At 52.8% G+C, this 22542-nt stretch overlaps 1 protein-coding gene across 3 annotated transcripts; it reads left to right on the top strand.

Annotated features, from left to right (window-relative positions):
- Positions 1 to 1756: 1756 nt before the first annotated feature.
- On the top strand, positions 1757 to 21894 carry MAP1A (microtubule associated protein 1A). 3 transcript variants are annotated; one of them, XM_069460872.1, is made up of 8 exons: positions 1757 to 2031; positions 2986 to 3087; positions 10777 to 10859; positions 11086 to 11226; positions 11447 to 15850; positions 15926 to 19787; positions 19932 to 20152; positions 20341 to 21894. In XM_069460872.1, exons 1-8 carry the CDS (start codon positions 1791 to 1793, stop codon positions 20494 to 20496), a joined length of 9210 nt encoding a protein of 3069 aa, XP_069316973.1. In that variant the 5' UTR covers positions 1757 to 1790; the 3' UTR covers positions 20497 to 21894. The 3 variants fall into 3 exon arrangements, with proteins under 3 accessions (XP_069316973.1, XP_069316984.1, XP_069316994.1); XM_069460883.1 differs by having other exon boundaries at positions 1791 to 2031; positions 11447 to 15871; positions 15953 to 19787; positions 20341 to 20542; XM_069460893.1 differs by lacking the exons at positions 1757 to 2031; positions 2986 to 3087 and adding an exon at positions 7714 to 7812.
- Positions 21895 to 22542: the final 648 nt, after the last annotated feature.

Below are 22542 nucleotides of genomic sequence, written 5' to 3'. Positions count from 1 at the left end.
CTACATTTGCAGTGGTAATTAATAAAACCCAATTCTAGCAAGGGCTGAGATCACAGGCCTGAATTTTTGCCCCTATCATGTGATCAGTATGTGATCCTTCCTTATACTATTCAGATCTACTGTCTAACCTCTTTGTCAGACTTGATGAAAGCAGAGCCTGTGGTTAACTGCTGCTGACCCTTATACTGTGAGACCCTGTGCTAGTTAAAGGCCTCATTTCTACAGTTGATATGGAAACTGTCCCCTTCCTCTCCCCACAACCTATTCTGGCTCTCTGCTTCCACACAGCACTCTTTTTCTGATTGCACATCTCTCCATGCGCTTTTCCAGATTCAGATCCCCAAATAGGGGGGAGAAGGAGGTGGAGGTGTAGCAAAACATTGTCTCATATGTCATACAGGGTGGAGGCATCCCCACCATCTCATGTTCTGCCAACACTCTTACTTCCCCCTCTCTGCTGGAAAAAGGATTTTCAGAGCCATATCCACATTGGTTGCAGAATGGACTGGCTGTTTTTCTATTGCACATGCTCTATGATAGGGGCCAGAATTGCTGTGAGGTTCTTAACGTGCAGACACTGCCCAATCAGAATGTGGCTCACAAGCAGCCTTGCTGAATGAGGTACTGTGCTCCTTTCTACCCTGTACTATCCCCAAAGTGGAAGGCAAATAGTCCAAAAAACAAGTGCTGCTTGAGCCCTAGGGTGACAGACAGGCTAGATACATATATGTACCAAATGATTCAGTAACCTGGGTAAAAGACTCTGTAGTGTGGAGTAGGGGGAGACACATTGAGAAATGGAGTAGGGTAGACTTACAGCACCACTTTTACAAAGATGTGTTCAGTCACTCATAAAACAGTGCCAGGTCTCCTCAGTCCTTTCCCTTTCTCTGGTTTTGGTTTTGGAACTGTCAATCTCTTCTTTGGTTCAAACGTCGCCCCTTCTGTTTTGAGAATCCCTCGGGGAAAGTAATACCACAGTCTCCTAAGGTTACCCATCTCTTTGAGTAACCTTACATCACTTACATCTCACATCACTTGTGACTGGAAAGGTCTTTCCTGGGTTTTACTCAAATCCCCCTTGCTGCAGTCTGAGCTCATTGCACTCGAGTCCTGAACTCAGCAGAGATGGAGACTAGCCAGCCAACCGCTACCGGCATAACAACTCACCAGGGACTCAGGGCCGGAAGGTCATTCTGTCCCCTCCAATACTGCGCAGCCTTCCAGAGCACTCCCAGGGCCTGGGGCAAGGAAGATGGGAAAACCGAGGATGAAGACCAGGACTCTGGCAGACAGTGATTTAAAAAAAAACAAAAAGAAAGAAAGAAAAGAAAAGCAAAACGCCAAACAAAGATAATACAGACGCAGAGATGGAGACAACGGTATAAACTTGGAGCACACAGGGACAAGATGGCTCCCCTCAGTTCGGGCGAGGCTGCGGAATTGCCAGACAGTACTTATCAGGGACACATCCTAACTAGAAGCTTCTTCCGGCGCCGAGGCAATCGACTCGCCCCTTCACTGGGTCCCTCAGAGCCCCCACCCCTGCTCAAGTCGGAGTGGGACCTCCCTCTGGAAAACTGGAGGAGGGTTAAGGGGGCGGCCACCGTCCCCTGGCCAAGCGAGACACCGCAGCGGGAGCGTCCTGGCCCTGGCCCGGCCCCTGCGGCGCCTGTGCTCCGCCCCCTGACAAGCGGCAGCCAATGAGCGGCACCTGCCGCCGGCCTTTAAGAACCGCGCGCACTCTCCCTGCAGCGGACGCCGCCGGCCTAGCGCTCCGCCGAGTTTCCATGGAGACCGAGGCCGGGCCCGTGCGGCCTCCCAGCGTTGTCATGGAGACAACTCCGGGGCTGGGGCTCCCAAGGCCCGCCGGCTCACCGCTGGCTCAGAATCCCGCAGAGCCGCTGTGCGAGGCTGGAGCCGCGGTGGCGGCTGCACGCTGGGACCTGAGGAAACATTCTTTGCTCATCGTAATCGGCGATATTGGTACAGAGAGTCAGCTGAGGGCCGTGCGGGCCCACCTTGAACAAGGTGAGCCGCTGTCCTAGCTGTGCTTGGGTACCTCCATCCCATGCTTCTCCGCCATTTGCATTCACCTCCCAGTGCACAGGTCTGCATCCTTCATCCCTAGTGTGCACTTCCTGAGATCTGCGCCCCTGTCACCTGCATCTTCCTGGCCATGTGTCCATATCCTCCCACGCTGCTAACACCTCGCTTCTCCATCCTTTCCGCACACCCAGTGGCATTCCGTAATCTCCTTGAGGTGGGGGAGCTCTGTACAGCCCCTGGGGCCCCTCTGGTCATATCCCTCTCCCGCAGCCTTTTTGGGCCACATGTCCTGAAGGTCCTCACCATCCTCTGGAGAGTCTCCATGTCCCTACCTTGCCGTTTCTTCTTTAGGGTCCCTGAACTAGCACAGCGTACTTTCTGAACGCCCCGTACAAATCTCAAATTGTTTAAATGCTAGCGGCCAGCCTGAGACAGTGACCTTCGTAGATACAAGCTCCTCAGGACTTACCTCCCTTCCCAGTTGCGGTGCCTGTGGCGCAGTGCTGCGGAGCCACTTGCGGGTGGACGCAAGCCATGGAGGGGTGGAAGCAGGGAGCGGGGCATGGAAGGAAAATTTAGAATCCAACTTAGCTGTAAGGCTAGACAGCTCCCAGTATCTGGGAATAGGCCTTTGGGTGTCACTTCCACCACAACTGGGCAACCTGGCAAGAAAATTCCTACCTACAAAATCTTTAATAACCGAGTTTAGCCTTTCTCTAAACTCTGCCTTTTTTCGTTTGGCTCAGGCAAAGCACAGAAAAGGCGCAGGTTGGGAGATAGACACGAGTACTGACCACCTTTCTCAGAGACATCACTGAGGCTGATCATAGCAGCTGTCCAGTATCCCCTCCCTCTTGACCCTTCTGTGAGCTTGAAAGTGTGCCCTGCAGTCCCACCCACTTATTTAGAACCCTCTTTGTATCTTTTTTTTCACAGGGATTCTCTCCTGGAACATTGACTTATCATCCTGCGACTTGAACCAACAGCTGAGACTCTTCATTACCCGGCACCTAGCTCACTTCTCTTCAGAGGTCAAAGGTTAGGACTAATGTTATTATTTCAGTCCTTTGGGTGAGGGATGGTCTCCCTGGCAGAACTGGTCTTCTGGGAGGTTTGGGTGGGGGAGAAGGGAGGGACTTCTGAGGGGAAAGTTGTAGAATTACATAGCTATTCCCACATACCCAGTACACTTTGCAGATACATGGTTGAAGAGTGAAGGGAACCTAAAGAACAAAATCTCTCCCTGAGAAGAGGGTGCTTTCTGGACAGTTGTTGGCATGCACTAAAGAAATGAGGTACTCCGGAGGATGTTGGTACTTTAAGATGGGAATCTGCCTATATCCTTATTTGCAAGCAAATTAATAAACTCTTTCCTTCTCCTCAAAAAAAAAGAAAAAGAAAAAAAAGAAATGAGGTACTCCTCTTGAATGACCAATCATCTCCCATGCAAAAATTCACTCTCTTCATTTGTGTTGCCCTTTCTGCATACCACAGCCACCTTGCTTCCCTTTAGAGACCCTAGACTCCCCCACTCACCTTCCCAGACCCTTACTTAGCATTTTCCCTCAGGCTGCACAGCCTACCCTCCAGGTTTCAGGGTTTCTGTTTCTTCCTTTGGCTTAGACAACAGATCTCCAGAGCAGAGCAGAACACTGGTACCAAAGGGTGATGAGCACCATCAAATCCAGGGTGAAAGGAGGATCTCCTGAATTTACTGCCACAAGAGCAAGTTACACTCTGATATTTGGCTCTGAGATCAAAGCTCACAGAATGCAGTTTCCCATTCTACTGAGTGGGAGAAATGGGTTAGAGATTTAAGAAAATAAGATTTTAAGAACTATCAGTCCATGACAGATGTCTGTGGGGAGACTGCAAAAGCCCTACATCCCATTAGCAAAGTGCCAGGCATCTAGTCATGTTATTGGTAAATGTTGACACACCAATCCCTGTAGCTTTATGGAATATAAAATCCATCCAGCTCAACTGCCACTGCAACCGAATGACTGAATTCATATCTTATACAAATAATTCTCAATTATCCAGTATAGTAGATAGTCACCTCTCTTTCTCTTCCTGATCCTCCTCCTAATTGCCATATCTTTGGTCATTTCTTGATCACTGATGCCTCTAGACATGCTGCTGGAAAGCTGGAGAAAACAAGGTTAATATGACTAAAGCACATTATCCTAGGAATATGTGCAGCAATTTAAAAAATGTAAGGCTGGCATCTTCCTGATGTGACTGGCTTCCTGTAAAGCATGCCACTCACTCTTGGTACAAGTGACAGAGAATGAAATTAATGACCGAATTGAAGCTTGAGGATTATCTGCTGATGTTAATAATTCACACTGAATTCTCTAACCTTGTCCTTTTGGCCACAGAGACTTGAGCATAGGTTGCTTTCTGGAATGATGTAAGAAATGAACAGAAGTTAAACCAAAGCAGACATTCTACAGATTAAGATGCAGGGATATTTGGGAAGATGCTTGCAAGGAGATGCATAGCTGCTCTAGGATATGTCTCAGAAACAAGCACTGATATACAAACACCTACTAGACCTTTTCAATCAAAGAGTTTTGCCATGGTGTCCTCAGGGGGCTTAGGGCCATACACCCAAGATCAGGGCTTACTTTAGCATACTGATCTATTTTTTAGGTTTGAACATTTTCATGGTGGCCTCTCTATGTCCCTGGAGAATAGTGGAGAATTTCCTGGAAAATCCCACACAGCTCAAGCCAGCCACAGCCCCACCCCTGCTGGCTCCTCTTTCAGCTGTCCCCACAAACAACAGTCAGCCCAGAGCAGCTGCAGACACTACCCTTCCCTTCAGCCTCCTATTAGGAAGGAGGCAGAGGGAACCAGGCAGCTGGAATGGGCTCAAGGAGATGTGACAGTACCTTATAACTTGACCTTTTCTGCCTACCTCACAGGACAGGCTACAATTCCTATCACCTATCCTCAAGTCCTGGGCCAAAATGCTGAGAAAGGGGACAAAAATATATCCTACAATGACAGAGAGAGTGCAGTTAGGAATAAGTACTGCCCCCTCCACATTTACACACCTAGGCACTGAAAAGGGACCCTGTGATGGAGAGTCAGTAGCCCAGCTCCTTCTAGTGGTCAAGTGTGGTAAAAAGCTTTCAGAGGTGGCTTTTGCACCAGGTAGTCTCTAGTGGTGACTTGGAGCTTTCCTTTCTAACCCCTGCAGAAAATCTGGAGCTTCTTTTTGAGCATTCTAACACAGACACAGAAACAGGACAGTGGAAAACTGAGTTTCAGTAACATTCTGATAGGAAGGGGAGGGGGTTTCATAATTCATAGTTGATATTCTAAGACTCCTAAAAACACAGGCCGAGGGACCAGTTTGGAGGTCTTCTATCTGACTCTGCATTATCATTGATATGCTCAGGAAGTGACAGTTCTGTTAGTTCTGCCAGTAGGAAAGCCATTCTGAATTAATACAGCATTGTAGCCTGAAATAGAAAAGAAGGGACATGAATAGAACTTCAAGTCTCATGCTGCAGGCATCTCCAGTTCTGGATTTACCTGGGAGCTAAGGGCACTCCAGAGTTGGTCTCGTGTAAGATTCTGATTTAGCATTTCCCTGATCACCTAAGTGACCTCTTGGAAATCTTCCATAAAAGAGAAACGGACTTCCAGTGGCATTTATACGTTGCAGGTTTAGGATTCTAGAAATGAAGATGCACTTTTTCATCTTTTATGCCATTCGAACCTCACAGCATTATTGCAGGATGGTACTAATATTACACTCATTTTATAGTTTAGGAAGCAAGCTCTGAAAGAGGTTAAGTGGCTTGTTGAGCAGCATGATTAGTAACATGGTGGAGGCAGGTCTCAAATCCAGGGTTTCTGATCTCACTTTGCATCTGAGCTGAAGACTCTCTCTCTTCTTTGGCATCTCATCATTTCATTGCTGCAAGCCTAGGAACACAAAGGGTGTAGGGTTGATTGTTGCGGGTGGCTGTTCAGAGGGCAAGGGCCACTGTGAGTTGAAACCATGCCCAGGGTGTGGTTCTTGGGGGTGGCAGCTGAAAATAAGGGTGGGCTCTGCTTTGGGCTAGGAAATCTTATTTTGTTCTTAAGCCAAATGTCCACTCAAGTGTCCCTCCTAACACACTTCAGAGAGCCCTTGAAAGCAGAGAGGAGATAGAAGGCTTGAGGTGTGAGGAAATAAGAATTATGAAGTAGCAGGAAGGAATATTTTCCTTTTCTCGGAACTGCCTGTTTTCATTGTGTATCTCTGCAGATGGCCTCTTCTATCCAAATGGGGCTGTTGCCATTGTTGCTGCTTTGCATCCCCGGATCTGGGCAAAGATTGCTCCCCCTCTGTCCTCCCCACCCGCTAAGAGTACTGGTGACTCAGCTTCTCCTCTCTTCTGGCTGCAGTTAAGGGGGGATGGGGGATGCTGAAAGCAGAGACTATTTTGGCTTCTCTGACCTTCAAAGGCAGCTTTTGGCAGCCTGGGCAAGGGTGGAGCTCATGCTGGGGTGTGAGTGGGTGGATGTCACTGTGAGAAAGGCCTTAGGAGCTAGCCAGGGCTAGGGAGAGTTAATGGGAAGAGGGCAGGGAAGGACTATGGGAGAGCATGGACATCACCCAGTTGGAAATGAGTGCTGCAGCTCTCCAGATCCTTCCTTCAAGTCCTAGAGCACTTCACTAAATCTGAGACAGAGGTAGAGAGACTAAGGAAAATAGGACCAACATTAGAAGGATCAAGATAAGATAGAGATAACAAACAGACATAGAAAGCTGCAGAGATAAGGAGAGAACAGGAACCCAACCACCCTACAAAGTCATTATAAGATTTTTTTAATTCAAAGAGTACTTTATGTTACATTTAATAATTGGACTACAGTAAGACAACCTTGCTTGGGCCTGCGGCCCTGGTGATCCTCCTTGGCCCTTGTTAACTCCTTCACTGAAAGGCAGAAAGCTCCCTGCCCCTTCAGAGACTGCCTCTTCAAACCAATGACTCAAGAATCCCAAGAAGCAGTGCCTGTGTGGTTACTGTGCTGTGCTGCATTGCCACAGAACTGCATGCAGCTCCCAGGGTCCCTGTGCCCCACTCCAGATGGGCTAGGGACCATGTGTCCACTCCAGAATTTCAAACTGCCCTCCAACTCTAAAATGAGACTCATTTCTGCCCTCCCTGGTTTCTGTAGCTGTGGTTCAGAAGAGCTCAGAGCATCTCTCCATCCCCAACCTTTCTCTCAAGCAGTCCCCCAACCCCTACCCCATGCTTTCAGGCCCCCAGCCTTTGTCTCTTGCTCCTCTAGGGATTGAAGGTCACTCCATGGCCCATCTGAGGGGAGAGGCAGCAGATGGTTTCCAAGAGAAGGGGGAGGGCCCATGCCTCCTATATCCCCACTCTGTGTCCTAGCATGGGGCTTTGGTCTTTTGCCTGATGCTAAGAGTATTTCTTAACTAAGTAGGGTTGGGGGAGAAAGGTCCTGTGGACCATAGGAGATCACAGTGGCTCTTCAAGATGTTAGACAATCCCTCAGTCCCACAGAGCCAAGCAGAAGCACTAAAGCACTGACACTGTGAAGGCAAAGAAACAGTTAAGTCTCCAGTGCCTCGTCATGGACCAGCCCCTCTTCCCTGCCCTGGCGCCGCCCTCCCCATCAAGCCCCCCCCCCCCCACTCCCACCCCAAGTGCGGCAGACTCTTCCCTGAAGCTGCCGGCTGCGGCCGGAGCTGGAGCTGCCGCCTCCATGAGAGGCTTCCTCCCACACCCCAGGGTAAGAACCGAACCAAAGGGCCTGGCATGGGGGGTGAAGGGTGCACTGTGATGGGGAGGTGGGATTAGGGTAACTGGAAGGGAGTTGGTACCTAATCTGGTGCGTCTGGAACTAGCCCAGCAGTGTGGGCAGGCTGGGGGAATGGGGAGAGAAGATGAACATTTCTGGCTGTGGGGCCAGCCTGGACCCAGAACCAGAGACCAAGGGGCTGTGATGGGGAGGTGGGAGATATCAGCCTGGGGGCAGCAGCCGAGGGTGGTGCCACTGGCTCTGCCTGGCAGCCCAGGGTGCTGGAGGAGTTTGGGGGCTATGTCTTTGGTCAGAGGCAGAAAAATCTGAGAGAAAGGGTGATGTTATGGGAATGTGCCTAATGGGAGGGTCCCTGGGTGTCAGCTGCTGGATTGCTCAGCTGCTCCTGTGTTGGGGGTGAGCGGGGCAGCGAGTTTTTGCCAAGTAAGGGAAGGTGGGGGACACCATGGAAAAGAAGGGAGGAAAGGGTCATTAAAACGTGGCACATGCCTCCTTACAGACCAACCAGTTTGCAGTGGGCTCCCCCTATCCTATTCCCTGCAGCCAGCTTGAGACTGGGACTCTAAGCCCCCCTTCCTGGCCCCCTTGAAGCCACTCTGGAGGTTGAGAGCACTCCCTCCCCAGCCTCTGCCCTGCGATTCCCGTCCTGTCAACCTTACAGGTTCCCAGCCTCAGCCCCACCCCCACCTCATCTCTTCTTCTCTTCCCAAGATGGGGTCTCTTGAACAGCGAAGCCAGTTTCTTCTCCCTCTCTGCGTCCCCCCACCCCCACCCCCCATGCAGAGGCAGCCAAGAAAATGACTTGTCATGCTGGGGTGGGGGGTGGGGGCGGAGCTGGCGCCGGAGCTCAGCGCGCACACTCACACACACTCACACACTGCGGCAGACTGCAGCTGCCCGAGCCGCCCCCCCTCCTCCCCTTCTGCCTCACTGCGGAGACACCTGCCCTCCTGCCTGCTCCGCCTCCGCACCCGCCGCCCACCCCCACCCCAGCGCTGGCTGAGCACTGCGTGCCCCTGCCCCACAAGATGGTCCTCTCCAAAGAAAAAGGAAAAACAAGTCAGTTCCCTTCTGTGGGAGAGCTGGGGGAGCAGAAGAGAGAAACAGGGCTTTCTCCCAGGCCTGGAAAAGAGGGGCACAGGGTACAACCCGTTTAGTTGCAAGTCAGAACCACTCTCCAGGAACAGGGTTAGGGATGGGGTCTTATGCCAGGACAGGAACTGGGATCGGAGAAGTCTTGTGCTTAGAAGCAGGGGACTGTGAGGAATGGCAGACTGGGGGAAAAGAGGAGTGGTGCAAAGAAAGCAAGTCAGTCCGTGCCATGAATATTTGTCTTTCTGACCCTTCTAGCTCAAATGTGTGAGGGGGACGGACCTCTTGCCCTTCTAAAGCTAAACTCCTTAAGGCTGGAAGCTCCCTGGACCTTGCTATCCCTCACCTGCCCAAGCCCTCCCCTTGCTTGCCTTTGAACTTACCTCAAAGGTCTCCTCAGTTCCCAGGTTAATAGAAGAGAACCCTTGAACTCCTCTTGGGCCCAACCCACCGTGAATGGGGTTTGGTCTTCTGACACCATCCATAGTTCATTTCCCTCACAGAGGCATCTACAACCCTGTGCTGCCAGATCTGCCCAATACTGACACCGTGGCTCTTCTTAACAAAGGCCCTGGCCCTAGGTGCCTCTTGTCCAAACCTCAGAAAGAGGAGGGATTTGGGTCACAGAAGAGGGTCTAGGGGACAGATTATGAGCCCTCCCACCAGTATCCTCCAGACAGCCATGCTCTAGGCCATCTGTTGGAGTCTCTATTTGTGAGATTAACTCCACCCTGTGCTGCATTTGGGAAAGGGGGGTGGGGTGGTGGGGAGGGCAGGAACAGAGGATGGCAGCATCTGAAGAATGCTGAAGCATCTTCTGTCTGATCTGCCACTTTCTTTCTTTGCTGCATTGCTTGATATTTCATGTGAGTCTGGAGAAGCGAAGCAGACACAGGATTTAGGGATGTCTTATTTTTTTTCATGGCCTGGGGAACACCATGAATCTCTCCTTCCTTATTTATGTGTTTCTTGTTTGTGGACCCGTTACTCCCCATCTCTGTGTAGAAGGCCCATAGGAGAGGAGCAAGGATGAGAGGAGAAACTGTTCACAAATGACAGGTTGTGGGATAGTGAACCAAGCCTCTCTGGAGCCTAGGGACATGAAGATGAGGTCGGAAAGGAGGCTGTGAAGCCTCTGGGGGTTGGAACAATATGATTGCATGCATGTGTGTGAGTGTAGTCTTGGCCCCTGAGGAACCAGAGAACAAAACAGGAAGTTATAGTCCTATGTCCACTCTTTGAATTATAAAACTCCAAGGGTTTAGATAGCACAGGCTTCTCTGAGTCTTCTGGGACAGGAATTCTGGCCTTGGATGGGGGATCGGAAGGAAGGATGGAGAGTCTGTAGATACTACACAGAAGCTCCCATCTCCTTGTTTCGGACACTCTGCTGGCACGAAAGCACAGGGCAGAGGCAAGCTAGTGAGGAGAAAGCTGAGTGAGGATCATCGTCCCAGGAACTCTCTCTCCAGCTGACCCCCAACACCCAGGCAGCACCAGGAGCTTAGTGCTCGAGAGGGACAAAAGCTTTCTTGTCAACAGGGCTGAGGCAAGAGGGGTGGGGACATAGGCAGCAGAGGGTGTGGCAGATGAAGGGAGGGAGAAGACAGCCAGTGTGGGAGAGGGGAGGTGAAAACCCTGAAAGGGAAGGGCCAGAAGAGCCAGTTCCTAGACCTTACTGAACAGCATCCAAGGTGGCAGGGTCTAAGGATAGCCAGGCTTCTCTTTCCTTGAGCTCCATTTTCTGATAGTGCAATCTTGCCTTGCCTGCCCCACACAATGCCTTCGCATTTTAGTCTATACCTACTCTCTTCAGTACAAATTCCTACATCTCTTTCTCAGGCCAAAGGACCCTCTGCCACCAGAGTGAGATCCTAGAGACCATCATCCTGGTTAACCCCAGTGCAGACAGCATCAGCTCTGAGGTAAGGCCAGGGCCTGTAACCCATCCTTGCCAGTGCTATCACTGTAAGGCCAAGAATTCCTCTCTCTGCCATCTAAGCTGACTTATAATCCCCAGCCCTACTCTGGAGGTATTGTGGGGGACACCCGTGGGGAGCATGTCCTTGCAGTACTGGGGGGAATCAGGAACATTCAATGCCCTTCCCTGGATTTCCTACATCTGTGACCACTCCCCTTCTTCCATTCCAGGTTCACCATCTTCTTAGCAGCCCATCAGCTCACAAACTACTGATCTTGAGTGGGCAAAGTTTAGAGCCTGGGGGCGACCTCATCCTACAGAGTGGCACCTACTCCTACCAAAACTTTGCCCAGGTCCTTCACAACCCAGAGGTAAGCTCCATGCCTGCGTGTTTGAGAGAGAGGGGATATGGGGCAGGACTAGGGCTATGGAGGGGTCCAAGAAAAAGAAAGTCTCATATTGTGTGACAACTGGGGACCCTGGCAGAAAGGTAGTTCACCTCAGAGAGAGGTGAAGATGAGGGGATTGAAACTGAGGCAGGCTAAGACAACCCCAATGATCTGACCAGGCTTCTATCTCCCATTCCTCTAGATTGCCCAATTGCTCAGCAATAGAGACCCTGGGATCCAGGCCTTCCTCACCGTGTCCTGCTTAGGAGAGGGTGATTGGAGCCACCTGGGACTATACAGTTCCCAAGAGACCCTGCACCTCCGGCTAAACCCTGAGCCCACACTGCCCATCATGGATGGTGTGGCTGAGTTCTCCGAATACGTCTCTGAGACTGTGGATGTGCCATCCCCCTTTGACCTGCTAGAGCCTCCCACCTCAGGGGGCTTCCTCAAGCTCTCCAAGCCTTGCTGCTACATTTTCCCTGGTGGTCGTGGGGACTCTGCTCTCTTTGCTGTTAATGGTTTCAACATCCTGGTAGATGGTGGCTCCGATCGCAAGTCCTGCTTTTGGAAACTGGTGCGGCACCTGGACCGCATTGACTCTGTGCTACTCACACACATTGGGGCAGACAACCTGCCAGGCATCAATGGACTCCTGCAGCGCAAAGTGGCAGAGTTAGAGGAGGAGCAGTCCCAAGGGTCTAGCAGCTACAGCGACTGGGTGAAGAACCTCATCTCCCCCGAACTTGGAGTTGTTTTTTTCAACGTGCCTGATAAGCTGCGGTTGCCTGATGCCTCCCGGAAAGCCAAGCGCAGCATTGAGGAAGCTTGCCTCACTCTGCAGCACCTAAACCGCCTGGGAATCCAGGCTGAGCCTCTGTACCGTGTGGTCAGCAACACCATCGAGCCACTGACCCTCTTCCACAAAATGGGTGTGGGCCGGCTGGACATGTATGTCCTCAACCCTGTCAAGGACAGCAAGGAGATGCAGTTCCTCATGCAAAAGTGGGCAGGCAATAGTAAAGCCAAGACAGGCATTGTGCTGGCCAGCGGGAAGGAGGCTGAGATCTCAGTGCCCTACCTCACCTCTATCACTGCTCTGGTGGTCTGGCTACCAGCCAACCCCACTGAGAAGATTGTACGTGTACTTTTCCCAGGAAATGCTCCCCAGAACAAGATCTTAGAGGGCCTGGAAAAACTTCGGCACCTGGACTTCCTGCGTTACCCTGTGGCCACACAGAAGGACCTGGCTGCTGGGCCTATGCCTACCAACCTGAAACCCAGCAAAATAAAACAGCGGGCTGACAGCAAGGAGAGCCTCAAAGCCACTACCAAGACAGCTGTGAGCAAGCTAGCCAAACGGGAGGAGGTGGCGGAAGAGGGAGCCAAGGAGGCTCGCTCAGAGCTGGCCAAGGAGTTAGCCAAGACAGAGAAGAAGGCAAAAGAGGCATCTGAGAAGCCCCCAGAGAAGCCTGCCAAGCCTGAGAGGGTGCGGACAGAGTCAAGTGAGGCACTGAAGGCAGAGAAGCGAAAGCTGATCAAAGATAAGGTGGGAAAGAAGCACCTTAAAGAAAAGATATCAAAGCTGGAAGAGAAAAAAGACAAGGAGAAAAAAGAGATCAAGAAGGAGAGAAAAGAGTTCAAGAAGGATGAAGGAAGGAAGGAGGAGAAGAGGGATGCCAAGAGGGAGGACAAGAGGAAAGATACCAAACCTGAGGTCAAGAAGATTTCCAAGCCAGACCTGAAGCCCTTTACCCCTGAGGTACGTAAGACGCTCTACAAAGCCAAAGCCCCTGGAAGAGTCAAGATAGACAAGAGCCGAGCTGCTCGAGGGGAGAAAGAGCTGTCTTCTGAACCCCGGACACCCCCAGCCCAGAAGGGGACTGTACCACTCCCAACAGTCAGTGGGCACAGGGAGCTGGCCCTGTCCTCACCAGAGGACCTCACACAGGACTTTGAGGAGATGAAACGTGAGGAGAGAAGTTTGCTGGCTGAACAAAGGGACATAGGACTTGTAGAGAAACCACTTCCTCTAGACACTACAGAGGGGGCACCCCCAAGCACAGCTATCCAGGGAATACCACCCTGTGTCCCAGGGCTGGGACAAGAGGAGCAAGTGATGAAGGAGAAAGAGGCTGTTCCAGACATCCCTGAGGAACAAGGCAGTAAGGACAGAGGCCCAGACTCTGGGGCTGAAACAGAGGAAGAGAAAGATACTTGGGAGGAAAAGAAGCAGAGAGAAACAGAAAGGCTCCCAGATAGAACAGAAGCCAGAGAGGAAAGTGAACCTGAGGTAAAGGAGGATGTGATAGAAAAGGCTGAGTTAGAAGAAATGGAGGAGGTGCACCCTTCAGATGAGGAGGAAGAGGAAGAGACAAAGGCTGAGAGTTTTTACCAAAAACATATGCAGGAAGCCTTGAAGGTAACTCCAAAGGGCAGGGAGGCTCTTGGGGGCAGGGAACTGGGACTACAGGGCAAGGCCCCTGAGAAAGAGACCTCGTCATTCCTAAGCAGCCTGGCCACACCTGCAGGAGCCACTGAGCATGTCTCTTACATCCAGGATGAGACAATCCCCGGCTACTCAGAGACTGAGCAAACCATCTCAGATGAGGAGATCCATGATGAACCGGAGGAGCGCCCAGCTCCGCCCAGATTCCAAACAAGTACGTATGACCTCCCTGGGCCTGAAGGGCCTGGCCCCTTTGAAGCCAGCCAGCCTGCAGATAGTTCTGTTCCCACCACTTCCAGCAAAGGCTATGGAGCACCAGAGACTGAACTCACCTACCCCCCCAATATGGTGGCTGCTCCTTTGGCTGAAGAGGAACATGTGTCCTCAGCCACCTCAATCACTGAGTGTGACAAACTTTCTTCCTTTGCCACATCAGTGGCTGAGGACCAGTCCGTGGCCTCACTTACAGCTCCTCAGACAGAGGAGACAGGCAAGAGCTCCCTACTGCTTGACACAGTCACAAGCATCCCCTCCTCCCGCACTGAAGCCACTCAGGGCTTGGACTACGTGCCATCAGCTGGTACCATCTCACCCACCTCCTCACTGGAAGAAGACAAGGGCTTCAAATCACCACCCTATGAGGACTTCTCTGTGACTGGGGAGCCAGAGAAGAAAGGAGAGATCACAGGGAGAGGCCTACCTGGAGATAGAGCCATAGAAGAAGAAGAGACGGCAAATGTAGAGATTCCTGATAAACTTTGCAGTCAATATGGAACCCCAATGTTTGGTGCCCCTGGGCATGCCCTACATCCAGGGGAACCGGCTCTCGGAGAAGTGGAGGAGCGGTGCCTCAGCCCAGATGACAGTACAGTGAAGATGGCTTCTCCTCCGCCATCTGGCCCACCCAGTGCCACCCACACACCCTTCCATCAGTCCCCAGTGGAAGAAAAGTCTGAGCCCCAGGACTTTCAGGAAGCGGGCTCCTGGGGAGACACTAAGCGCACACCAGGTGTGGGCAAAGAAGATGCTGCAGAGAAGACGGTCAAGCCAGGTCCTGAAGAGGGCACACTAGAGGAGGGGAAGATGCCTCCTCCCAGAAGCCCTCAGGCCCAGGAAGCCCCCATCAGCATTGTTGGGGGACATACAGGATACACAATTCAGCTGTTGTCAGAACAAGACAAAGCAATAGTCTTTGAGACTGTGGAGGCAGGAGAACCCACAGGCCCAATTCTGGGAGAAGCCCTTCCTGGAGGTTTGAGGACATCACCCCAAGAACCTGGTGAACCTCAGAAAGATGAGGTGCTCCAATTTCCTGACCGAAGCCTCTCCCCTGAAGATGCAGAGTCCCTCTCTGTCCTCAGCATGGTCTCTCCAGACACTGCCAACCAAGAGCCCACCCCCAGGTCTCCTTGTGGCCTGACAGAGAAGCACCTACACAAAGACCGTTGGCCAGAGGTGTCTCCAGAAGATACCCAGTCACTTTCTGTCTCAGAAGAAAGTCCCAGCAAGGAGACCTCTCTGGATATCTCTTCTAAGCAGCTCTCTCCAGAAAGCCTTGGCATTCTCCAGTTTGGAGAACTAAACCTTGGAAAGGAAGAAAAGGAGCCACTGATGCAGGCTGAGGACACCTCTCACCAACTAGCTCCTGTGTCTATTCCAGAGCCCTATGCAGCCACAGTGTCACCTCCCTTACATGGGACCACTGGATATTCTGCACAGGCAGACTTCACAGATGAGAGTCCTGACAGAAAGTTACCTGCCAGCTCTTTCTCTCACTCTATACCATCAGGAGATGGGAAGCACTCACCTGGGGTGATCACAAGCCCTGGTGAACACATTCTGACACCTGATAGCTCCCTCACCAAGAGTCCTGAGTCTTTGCCAAGCCCTGCCATAGAGGACATTGCTATGGAGTGGGAAGGTAAAGTTCCAGGGTTGAAAGATAGAACCCCACAGGATAAGGACAAGGAACCTGAGCCAAAGGATGAAGTCCTACAGCAGAAGGACAAAACTCTGGAGCAGAAGGATGTTGTTGTAGAGCAGAAGGATACAGCCATTCCTAAGAAAGACAAAGCTCTAGAAGAAAAGAACAAGGCTGTGAAACAGCAGGATGAGGCTTTAGAACAAAAAGGCAGAGACTTAGATCAAAAGGACGTAGTGTTAGAACAAAAAGACAAGGCCCTGGAACAAGACAAGATCCCAGAAGAGAGAGAGAAAGCCTTAGAACAAAAGGACACAGCCCTGGGACAGAAGGACAAGGCCTTGGAACCAAAAGACAAAGACTTAGAACAAAAAGACAGAGACTCAGAACAAAAGGACACGGCCCTGGAACAGAAGGACAAGGCCTTGGAACCAAAAGACAAAGACTTAGAACAAAAGGACAGAGACTCAGAACAAAAGGACACAGGCCTGGAACAAAAGGACAAGGCCCTGGGACCAAAAGACAAAGACTTAGAACAAAAAGATAAGGTCCTGGAACAGAAGGATATGATCCCAGAAGAGAAAGACAAAACCTTGGAACAAAAAGTCCAAGACTTTGAACATAAAGACAAGGCTCCAGAGGAAGAGGTCCCTGAACTTAAGGGCAAAGCCCAAGAACAGACAGACAAAGCCCCTGAACAGAAAGATAAGGCCCAGGAACAGAAGGATGCAGGCTCGGAAAAGGAGGATCAGGCCTCAGAACAAAAATACTGGGCCTTAGGACAAAAGGATGAAGCCCTGGAACAAAACAATAAGGCTGCTGAACAGAAAGGTAAGGCTCTGGAAGAGAAGGACAAAACTCAGAGAGAGGAGAGCCTAGTACAGGAGGATAAAACCACTAAACCAGAGGAGAAGATCCTAGAGGAAAAATCCCTAGAAAAGGTCAAGGCTGTGGAACAGAAGGAAGAAGCTCTTCAGGAGAAGACCAAAGCTCTGGGGCTGGAAGAGAGCCCAGTGTTGGAGGTCAAGGCCGGAGAGCAAGAAGAGAAGTACTGGAAGGAGCAGGATGTAGTCCAGGAGTGGCAAGAAATATCTCCAACCAGAGGGAAGCCAGTTGGAGAGCAGAAAGAGCCGGCCCCAGCATGGGAGGACACAGCTCCTAAGCAGGAGAACAGGTATTGGAGGGGCAGAGAGGATGTGGCCCTGGAAGAGGACACATACTGGAGGGAGCTAAGTTGTGAGCGGAAGGTCTGGTTCCCTCACGAGCTGGATGGCCAAGGGGCCCGCCCACGGTACAGCGAGGAACGGGAGAGCACATTCCTCGATGAGGGGCTAGAGGATGAGCAAGAAGTGCCCCCCCCAGAGCACACACCCCGGAGCCCGTGGGCCTCAGACTTCAAGGATTTTCAGGAGCCCTCACCACAGAAGGGTCTGGAGGTGGAACGCTGGCTTGCTGAGTCACCAGTTGGGCTGCCACCAGAGGAAGAGGACAAGCTGACCCGCTCTCCTTTTGAGATCATCTCCCCTCCGGCCTCCCCACCTGAGATGGTTGGGCAGAGAGTTCCTTCAGCCCCAGGACAAGAGAGCCCTATCCCAGAGCCTAAGCCCATGCCACCCATGAGGACTGAACCCACCACCCCCTCATGGTTGGCTGACATCCCCCCGTGGGTGCCCAAGGACACACCCTTGCCCCCTCCACCCCTCTCCCCAGCTCCAGCTCCCCCTACACCTGCCCCAGAGCCCCACACTCCTTCACCCTTCTCCTGGGGCACAGCTGAGTATGACAATGTGGTGGCTGCAGTGCAGGAGGGGGCAGCTGAGTTGGAAGGGGGGCCATACTCCCCCCTGGGGAAGGACTACCTCAAGGCTGAAGGGGAAAGGGAAGAAGAAGGTAGAGCTGAGGCTCCTGACAGCAGCCCACAAAGCTCAAAGGTCCCAGAGGCCAGTGAGAGCCATACCACCGGGGACCCCGAGCAGACTGAACCAGAGCAGAGGGAGCCCACACCCTATCCTGATGAGAGAAGCTTTCAATATGCAGACATCTATGAGCAGATGATGCTTACTGGGCTTGGCCCTGCGTGCCCCACTAGGGAGCCTGCACTTGGAGCAGCTGGGGATTGGCCCCCACGCCTCTCAACCAAGGAGGAGGCTGCCGGCAGAAACACATCTGCAGAGAAGGAGCTTTCATCTCCTGTCTCCCCCAAGAGCCTCCAGTCTGACACTGCAACCTTTAGCTATGCATCCCTGGCAGGACCCACTCTGCCCCCCAGGCAGGAGCCTGAACCAGGGCTGAGTGTGGAGTCCAGCCTCACCCCACCTGCAGTGCCCCCACGTGCTCCTATCTCCGTGAGCAAAGGCCCAAGCCCCCCTCTTAGTGATAACATCTTGAGCTGCAGCCCAGAGAGGAGGACCCCATCCCCCAAGGAATCAGGCCGTGGTCACTGGGATGACAGCACTAGTGACTCAGAGCTGGAGAAGGGGGCTCTGGAACAGTCAGAGAAAGAGGCCCAGTCCCCAAGTCCCCCTCACCCTATCCCTGTGGGACCCTCCACACTGTGGCCTGAAACTGAGGCACATACCAGCCCTTCCTCGGACTCACACCTGGGGCCTGCCCGACCCAGCCTGGACTTCCCCGCTTCAGCCTTTGGCTTCTCCTCGTTGCAGCCAGCTCCCCCACAGCTGCCCTCTCCAGCGGAACCTCGCTCAGCACCTTGTGGCTCCCTTGCCTTCTCTGGGGATCGAGCTCTGGCTCTGGCTCCAGGACCTCCAACCAGAGCCCGGCATGATGAGTACCTGGAAGTGACCAAGGCCCCCAGCCTAGACTCCTCACTGCCCCAGCTCCCGTCACCTAGCTCTCCTGGGGCCCCTCTTCTCTCCAATCTGCCACGACCTGCCTCACCTGCCCTGTCTGAAGGCTCCTCCTCTGAGGCTACCACACCTGTGATTTCAAGTGTGGCTGAGCGCTTTCCTCCAGGCCTTGAGGCTGCAGAAAAAGGGTCTGGAGAGCTGGACCCAGAAATGGAACCAGCCGCTCACAGCCTCTGGGACCTCACTCCTCTAAGCCCAGCACCCCTACCTTCACTGGACTTGGCCCTAGCTCCGGCTCCAAGCCTGCCTGGAGACATGGATGATGGCACCCTGCCCTGCCGCCTGGAGTGCTCAGGGGCAGCCACAAAGCCAGGCCCCTTCCAGGGTCCCTCTGGAGACTGCGCAGCCAATGGCCTGAATGAAACCAGCCCCAAACCTCCAGGCCCTATCCTAGCTAAGGCTGAAAAAGAAGAGGCTGAGGCCTGTCCTGCCTGGGAACGCGGGGCCTGGCCTGAGGGAGCTGAGAGGAGCTCTCGGCCTGAGACACTGCTGTCCCCTGAGCAGCCACTATGTCCCGGAGAGGGCTCTGGTGGCCCGCCCAGCAGTATCTCTCCTGAGGTTGAGGCTGGGCCCCAGGGATGTGCCACTGAGCCCCAACCCCACCATGGGGAGCTCTCCCCATCCTTCCTGGACCCACCTCTGCCCCTATCCATGGATGACAATGACCTTTCAACTGAAGAAGCTCAGCTGGTAGGAAGAGGAGGGTGGCACCGGGCAGGGGGGCCAGGGAACACAGGGGGCCCATGCCCTGTGGCTGATGAGACACCCCCCACATCAGCCAGTGACTCAGGCTCCTCACAGTCAGATTCCGATGTCCCGCCAGAAACTGAGGAGTGTCCATCCATCACAGCTGAGGCAGCCCTCGACTCAGATGAAGATGGGGACTTCCTGCCTGTGGACAAAGCTGGGGGGGTCAGTGGAACTCACCATCCCAGGCCTGGCCACGACCCACCACCTATCCCCCAGCCAGACCCCCGCCCATCCCCTCCCCGCCCTGATGTGTGCATGGCAGACCCCGAGGGGCTCAGCTCAGAGTCTGGGAGGGTAGAGAGGCTACGGGAGAAGGAGAAAGTGCAGGGACGAGTAGGGCGCAGGCCCCCAGGCAGGGCCAAGCCCGCATCCCCTGCACGGCGTCTGGATCTTCGGGGAAAACGCTCACCCACCCCCGGTAAAGGGCCTGCAGATCGAGCATCCCGAGCTCCACCCCGACCACGCAGCACTGCAAGCCAGGTCACCCCAGCAGAGGAAAAGGATGGACACAGCCCCATGTCCAAAGGCCTAGTCAATGGACTCAAGGCAGGACCCAGTAAGTATATCATGAAAAGCGGGAGAGGGTGTGGGTTAGGGCTGGGAGTAAACTGGTCAAAGGCTCCAGGAGTGAGAAAGAGGGGGAAGGTTGCTGAAAGTGGTCAACTTTTCCTCTACAATGAGTCCTGGCTTGTCTCTACAGTGGCCTTGGGTTCCAAGGGCAGCACTGGCTCCCCTGTATATGTGGATCTCGCCTATATCCCGAATCATTGCAGTGGCAAGACTGCTGACCTTGACTTCTTCCGTCGAGTGCGTGCATCCTACTATGTGGTCAGTGGGAATGACCCTGCCAATGGCGAGCCAAGCCGGGCCGTGCTGGATGCCCTGCTGGAGGGCAAGGCCCAGTGGGGGGAGAATCTCCAGGTGAGTAGCAAGGGACGCCAAGGTAGGAGCCTGGTCAAAGCTCACTCAGAGGCACAGTCCCTACGCATAAAAGGACTGGGCCTTTTTTATGGGCAGCAAGGCTGCTTCTGAGATCGTCAGGTGCCCCTTCCCCCTCACCTACCTGCCCTTCATGTTCTCACATCAGGCATGTCTTATCTCCCTCCCAGGTGACTCTGATCCCCACTCATGACACAGAGGTGACTCGTGAGTGGTACCAGCAGACTCATGAGCAGCAGCAGCAACTGAATGTCCTGGTCCTGGCAAGCAGCAGCACCGTGGTCATGCAGGATGAGTCCTTCCCAGCCTGCAAGATTGAGTTCTGAAAGACCCGCCACCCTTCCCCAGGCATCCACTCCCCCAGCTCCTTTAGAGAATGGCTACTGCTGAGTCCGTTGGGGTTGAGGGAGATGGGAGCCGGAGGGGAAGCAGATTATTGTGGGGACTTGGGCTGGGCTAAATGGGAGGGGTTGTCCCTCTCCCTCATCCACTCCTGAGAGGGGTCTCAAAACCAAAGGTAACAGGAATAGGATAGGGGGAGGGTACAAATTAGGATAGAGGTCATCTGTTGCCGGAGAACCCTGGAGTACTCTCCTAGCACTGTCAAATACTGGTATTGGATGGGGAGTGAGGATGGGTCTCAGAGAGCAACCTCCTCCTTCATGGAGGGAGATCATATCCCCAACCCCAGGGACCTCTTTATCTCAGTCTATTTATTTAGCATCCCAGGAAGGATTTCCAATAGTAATTTCTGTGACCTGGAGGCAGGATACTGTCAGTGAGGTGCCCAGAGCTGCACCCGTTCCTCCATCTCCCATTCCCTCACCCACCAGGGTCTGGGTTCTAGCAGTCGCCTGGGGGTGTACCACTGCTACACTGTCCTACTGCTTCCCTCAGTATCTGAATGTCTCAATCCAAAACTTGAAGCTCTTTGACCAACAGCCTGGTGAGAGGAGAAAGGAGCTTATCTCCCACCCCCTGCTTCATACCATTCACATCCCAGGGCTGCATCCAGACCAGGCCTACTGGGCAGCACAAAAGGGCAAGGAGAGCCCAGTCCCAATCCCAGAATCCTTCCAAACTCCCTGACCCTTTGAAGTTTTTACTCACCCTGTTCCAATTATCCTGATCCCTTCTCATCCCCTGCTTGGCTTCTCTGCATGTGGTCATCTGCTGTGGCCTGGTGTGTAATGGGTTAAAAATAAGCCACTGCCTGACATGACATCCCAACATTTGACACGGGCAACGTGTGACTCCCCCAACATTCCACTCTACCATCCTGCAGCTGAAATGAGAATGCTGGCTGCCTCTCCAAACCCAAACTCTTGGACAGAGGATTTGGGGGGTTGAGGCTAGGCCAGAGGACTTGGGGAAAATGAGAGGGAGGAAGGGAAAAAGGAAACGAAGCTGAGCTATAGCTTAACTCCTACAGAGTGAAATGAAAATGGGCTGAAAATACCACCCCAGGAGAGGACCTCGCCCCAAGCAAGCCAGTGAGCGGCCCTGCCAGACTACTGCCGGACTGAGAAACCCAGACGCTGATAGTCTTGTGGGCCCGCCTTCTCTGCCAAACTGGGAAACCAAAATGAGCCCACTTTGTGTTCTTCCTAGCTCCCACCCTCCCCGTGCTGCTGTGCTCTGCTCCTCCCCACACTTCCCTGCTATAGTTCCCAGCTGCTGTAATGGAGCCGCCTCCAACTCTAACAATAAATCAAGTTCATTGCGGATGGTGTAGTACTGCTTAGGTTTTTTTCTGACTCTTCACATTGCTTAGTTGCTGGGCCCTGGCTTCCACCTCTCTGCTTCAACCAGTATTATCTTTTATCTTGGAAGACCCCAATGCTTTTGATTACTGGAAGCAATTCCAGGACACAGGGGAGCCAGAGAACACAGGGTGGGTAAAGGGAGAAAGATAGGGAGAGCCAGCATAATTTCTGAAAATGGGTGAGATTGCCTGAGTATGGGGAATAAGAGTCTAGGGTAGGACATACATTTGGTTTGGGGGATCAAAGAGGGGAAGGGGACCTGCATACCATGGGGTCAAGAGCTGAAGACCAAATAACCAGGATCAGATACCCTGGATAGGGAAACACCAAAGAGGTAAGCAGTTGAGGGGTCCTAAGAGATCCAGAGCCCACTGAGGTTGGAAATACCTCTCCCTGTGAAGTCATGATTTCCATGGAATAAAAAGTTAGATTTCCTCCCCTCCAGTGAAACCCTTTATAGTTCTGGGTATGTCAGGAGTGGCCAGGTTACTAATGTGAGTATTTGGGGAAGGGGATATTCTAGCCCTCCCAGTATTCTGGGCTTTCCCAGTATAAAGATATCAAGTGGGTAGAGAAAGGGCATAGCCCTTTTATATAAACTCCTGA

Source organism: Eulemur rufifrons, chromosome 2 (assembly GCF_041146395.1).
Source record: "Eulemur rufifrons isolate Redbay chromosome 2, OSU_ERuf_1, whole genome shotgun sequence".
Taxonomy (NCBI): Eukaryota; Metazoa; Chordata; class Mammalia; order Primates; family Lemuridae; genus Eulemur; species Eulemur rufifrons.
The sequence above is the reverse complement of the archived record's forward strand: the minus strand, read 5'-3'. Positions and strand labels throughout refer to the sequence as shown.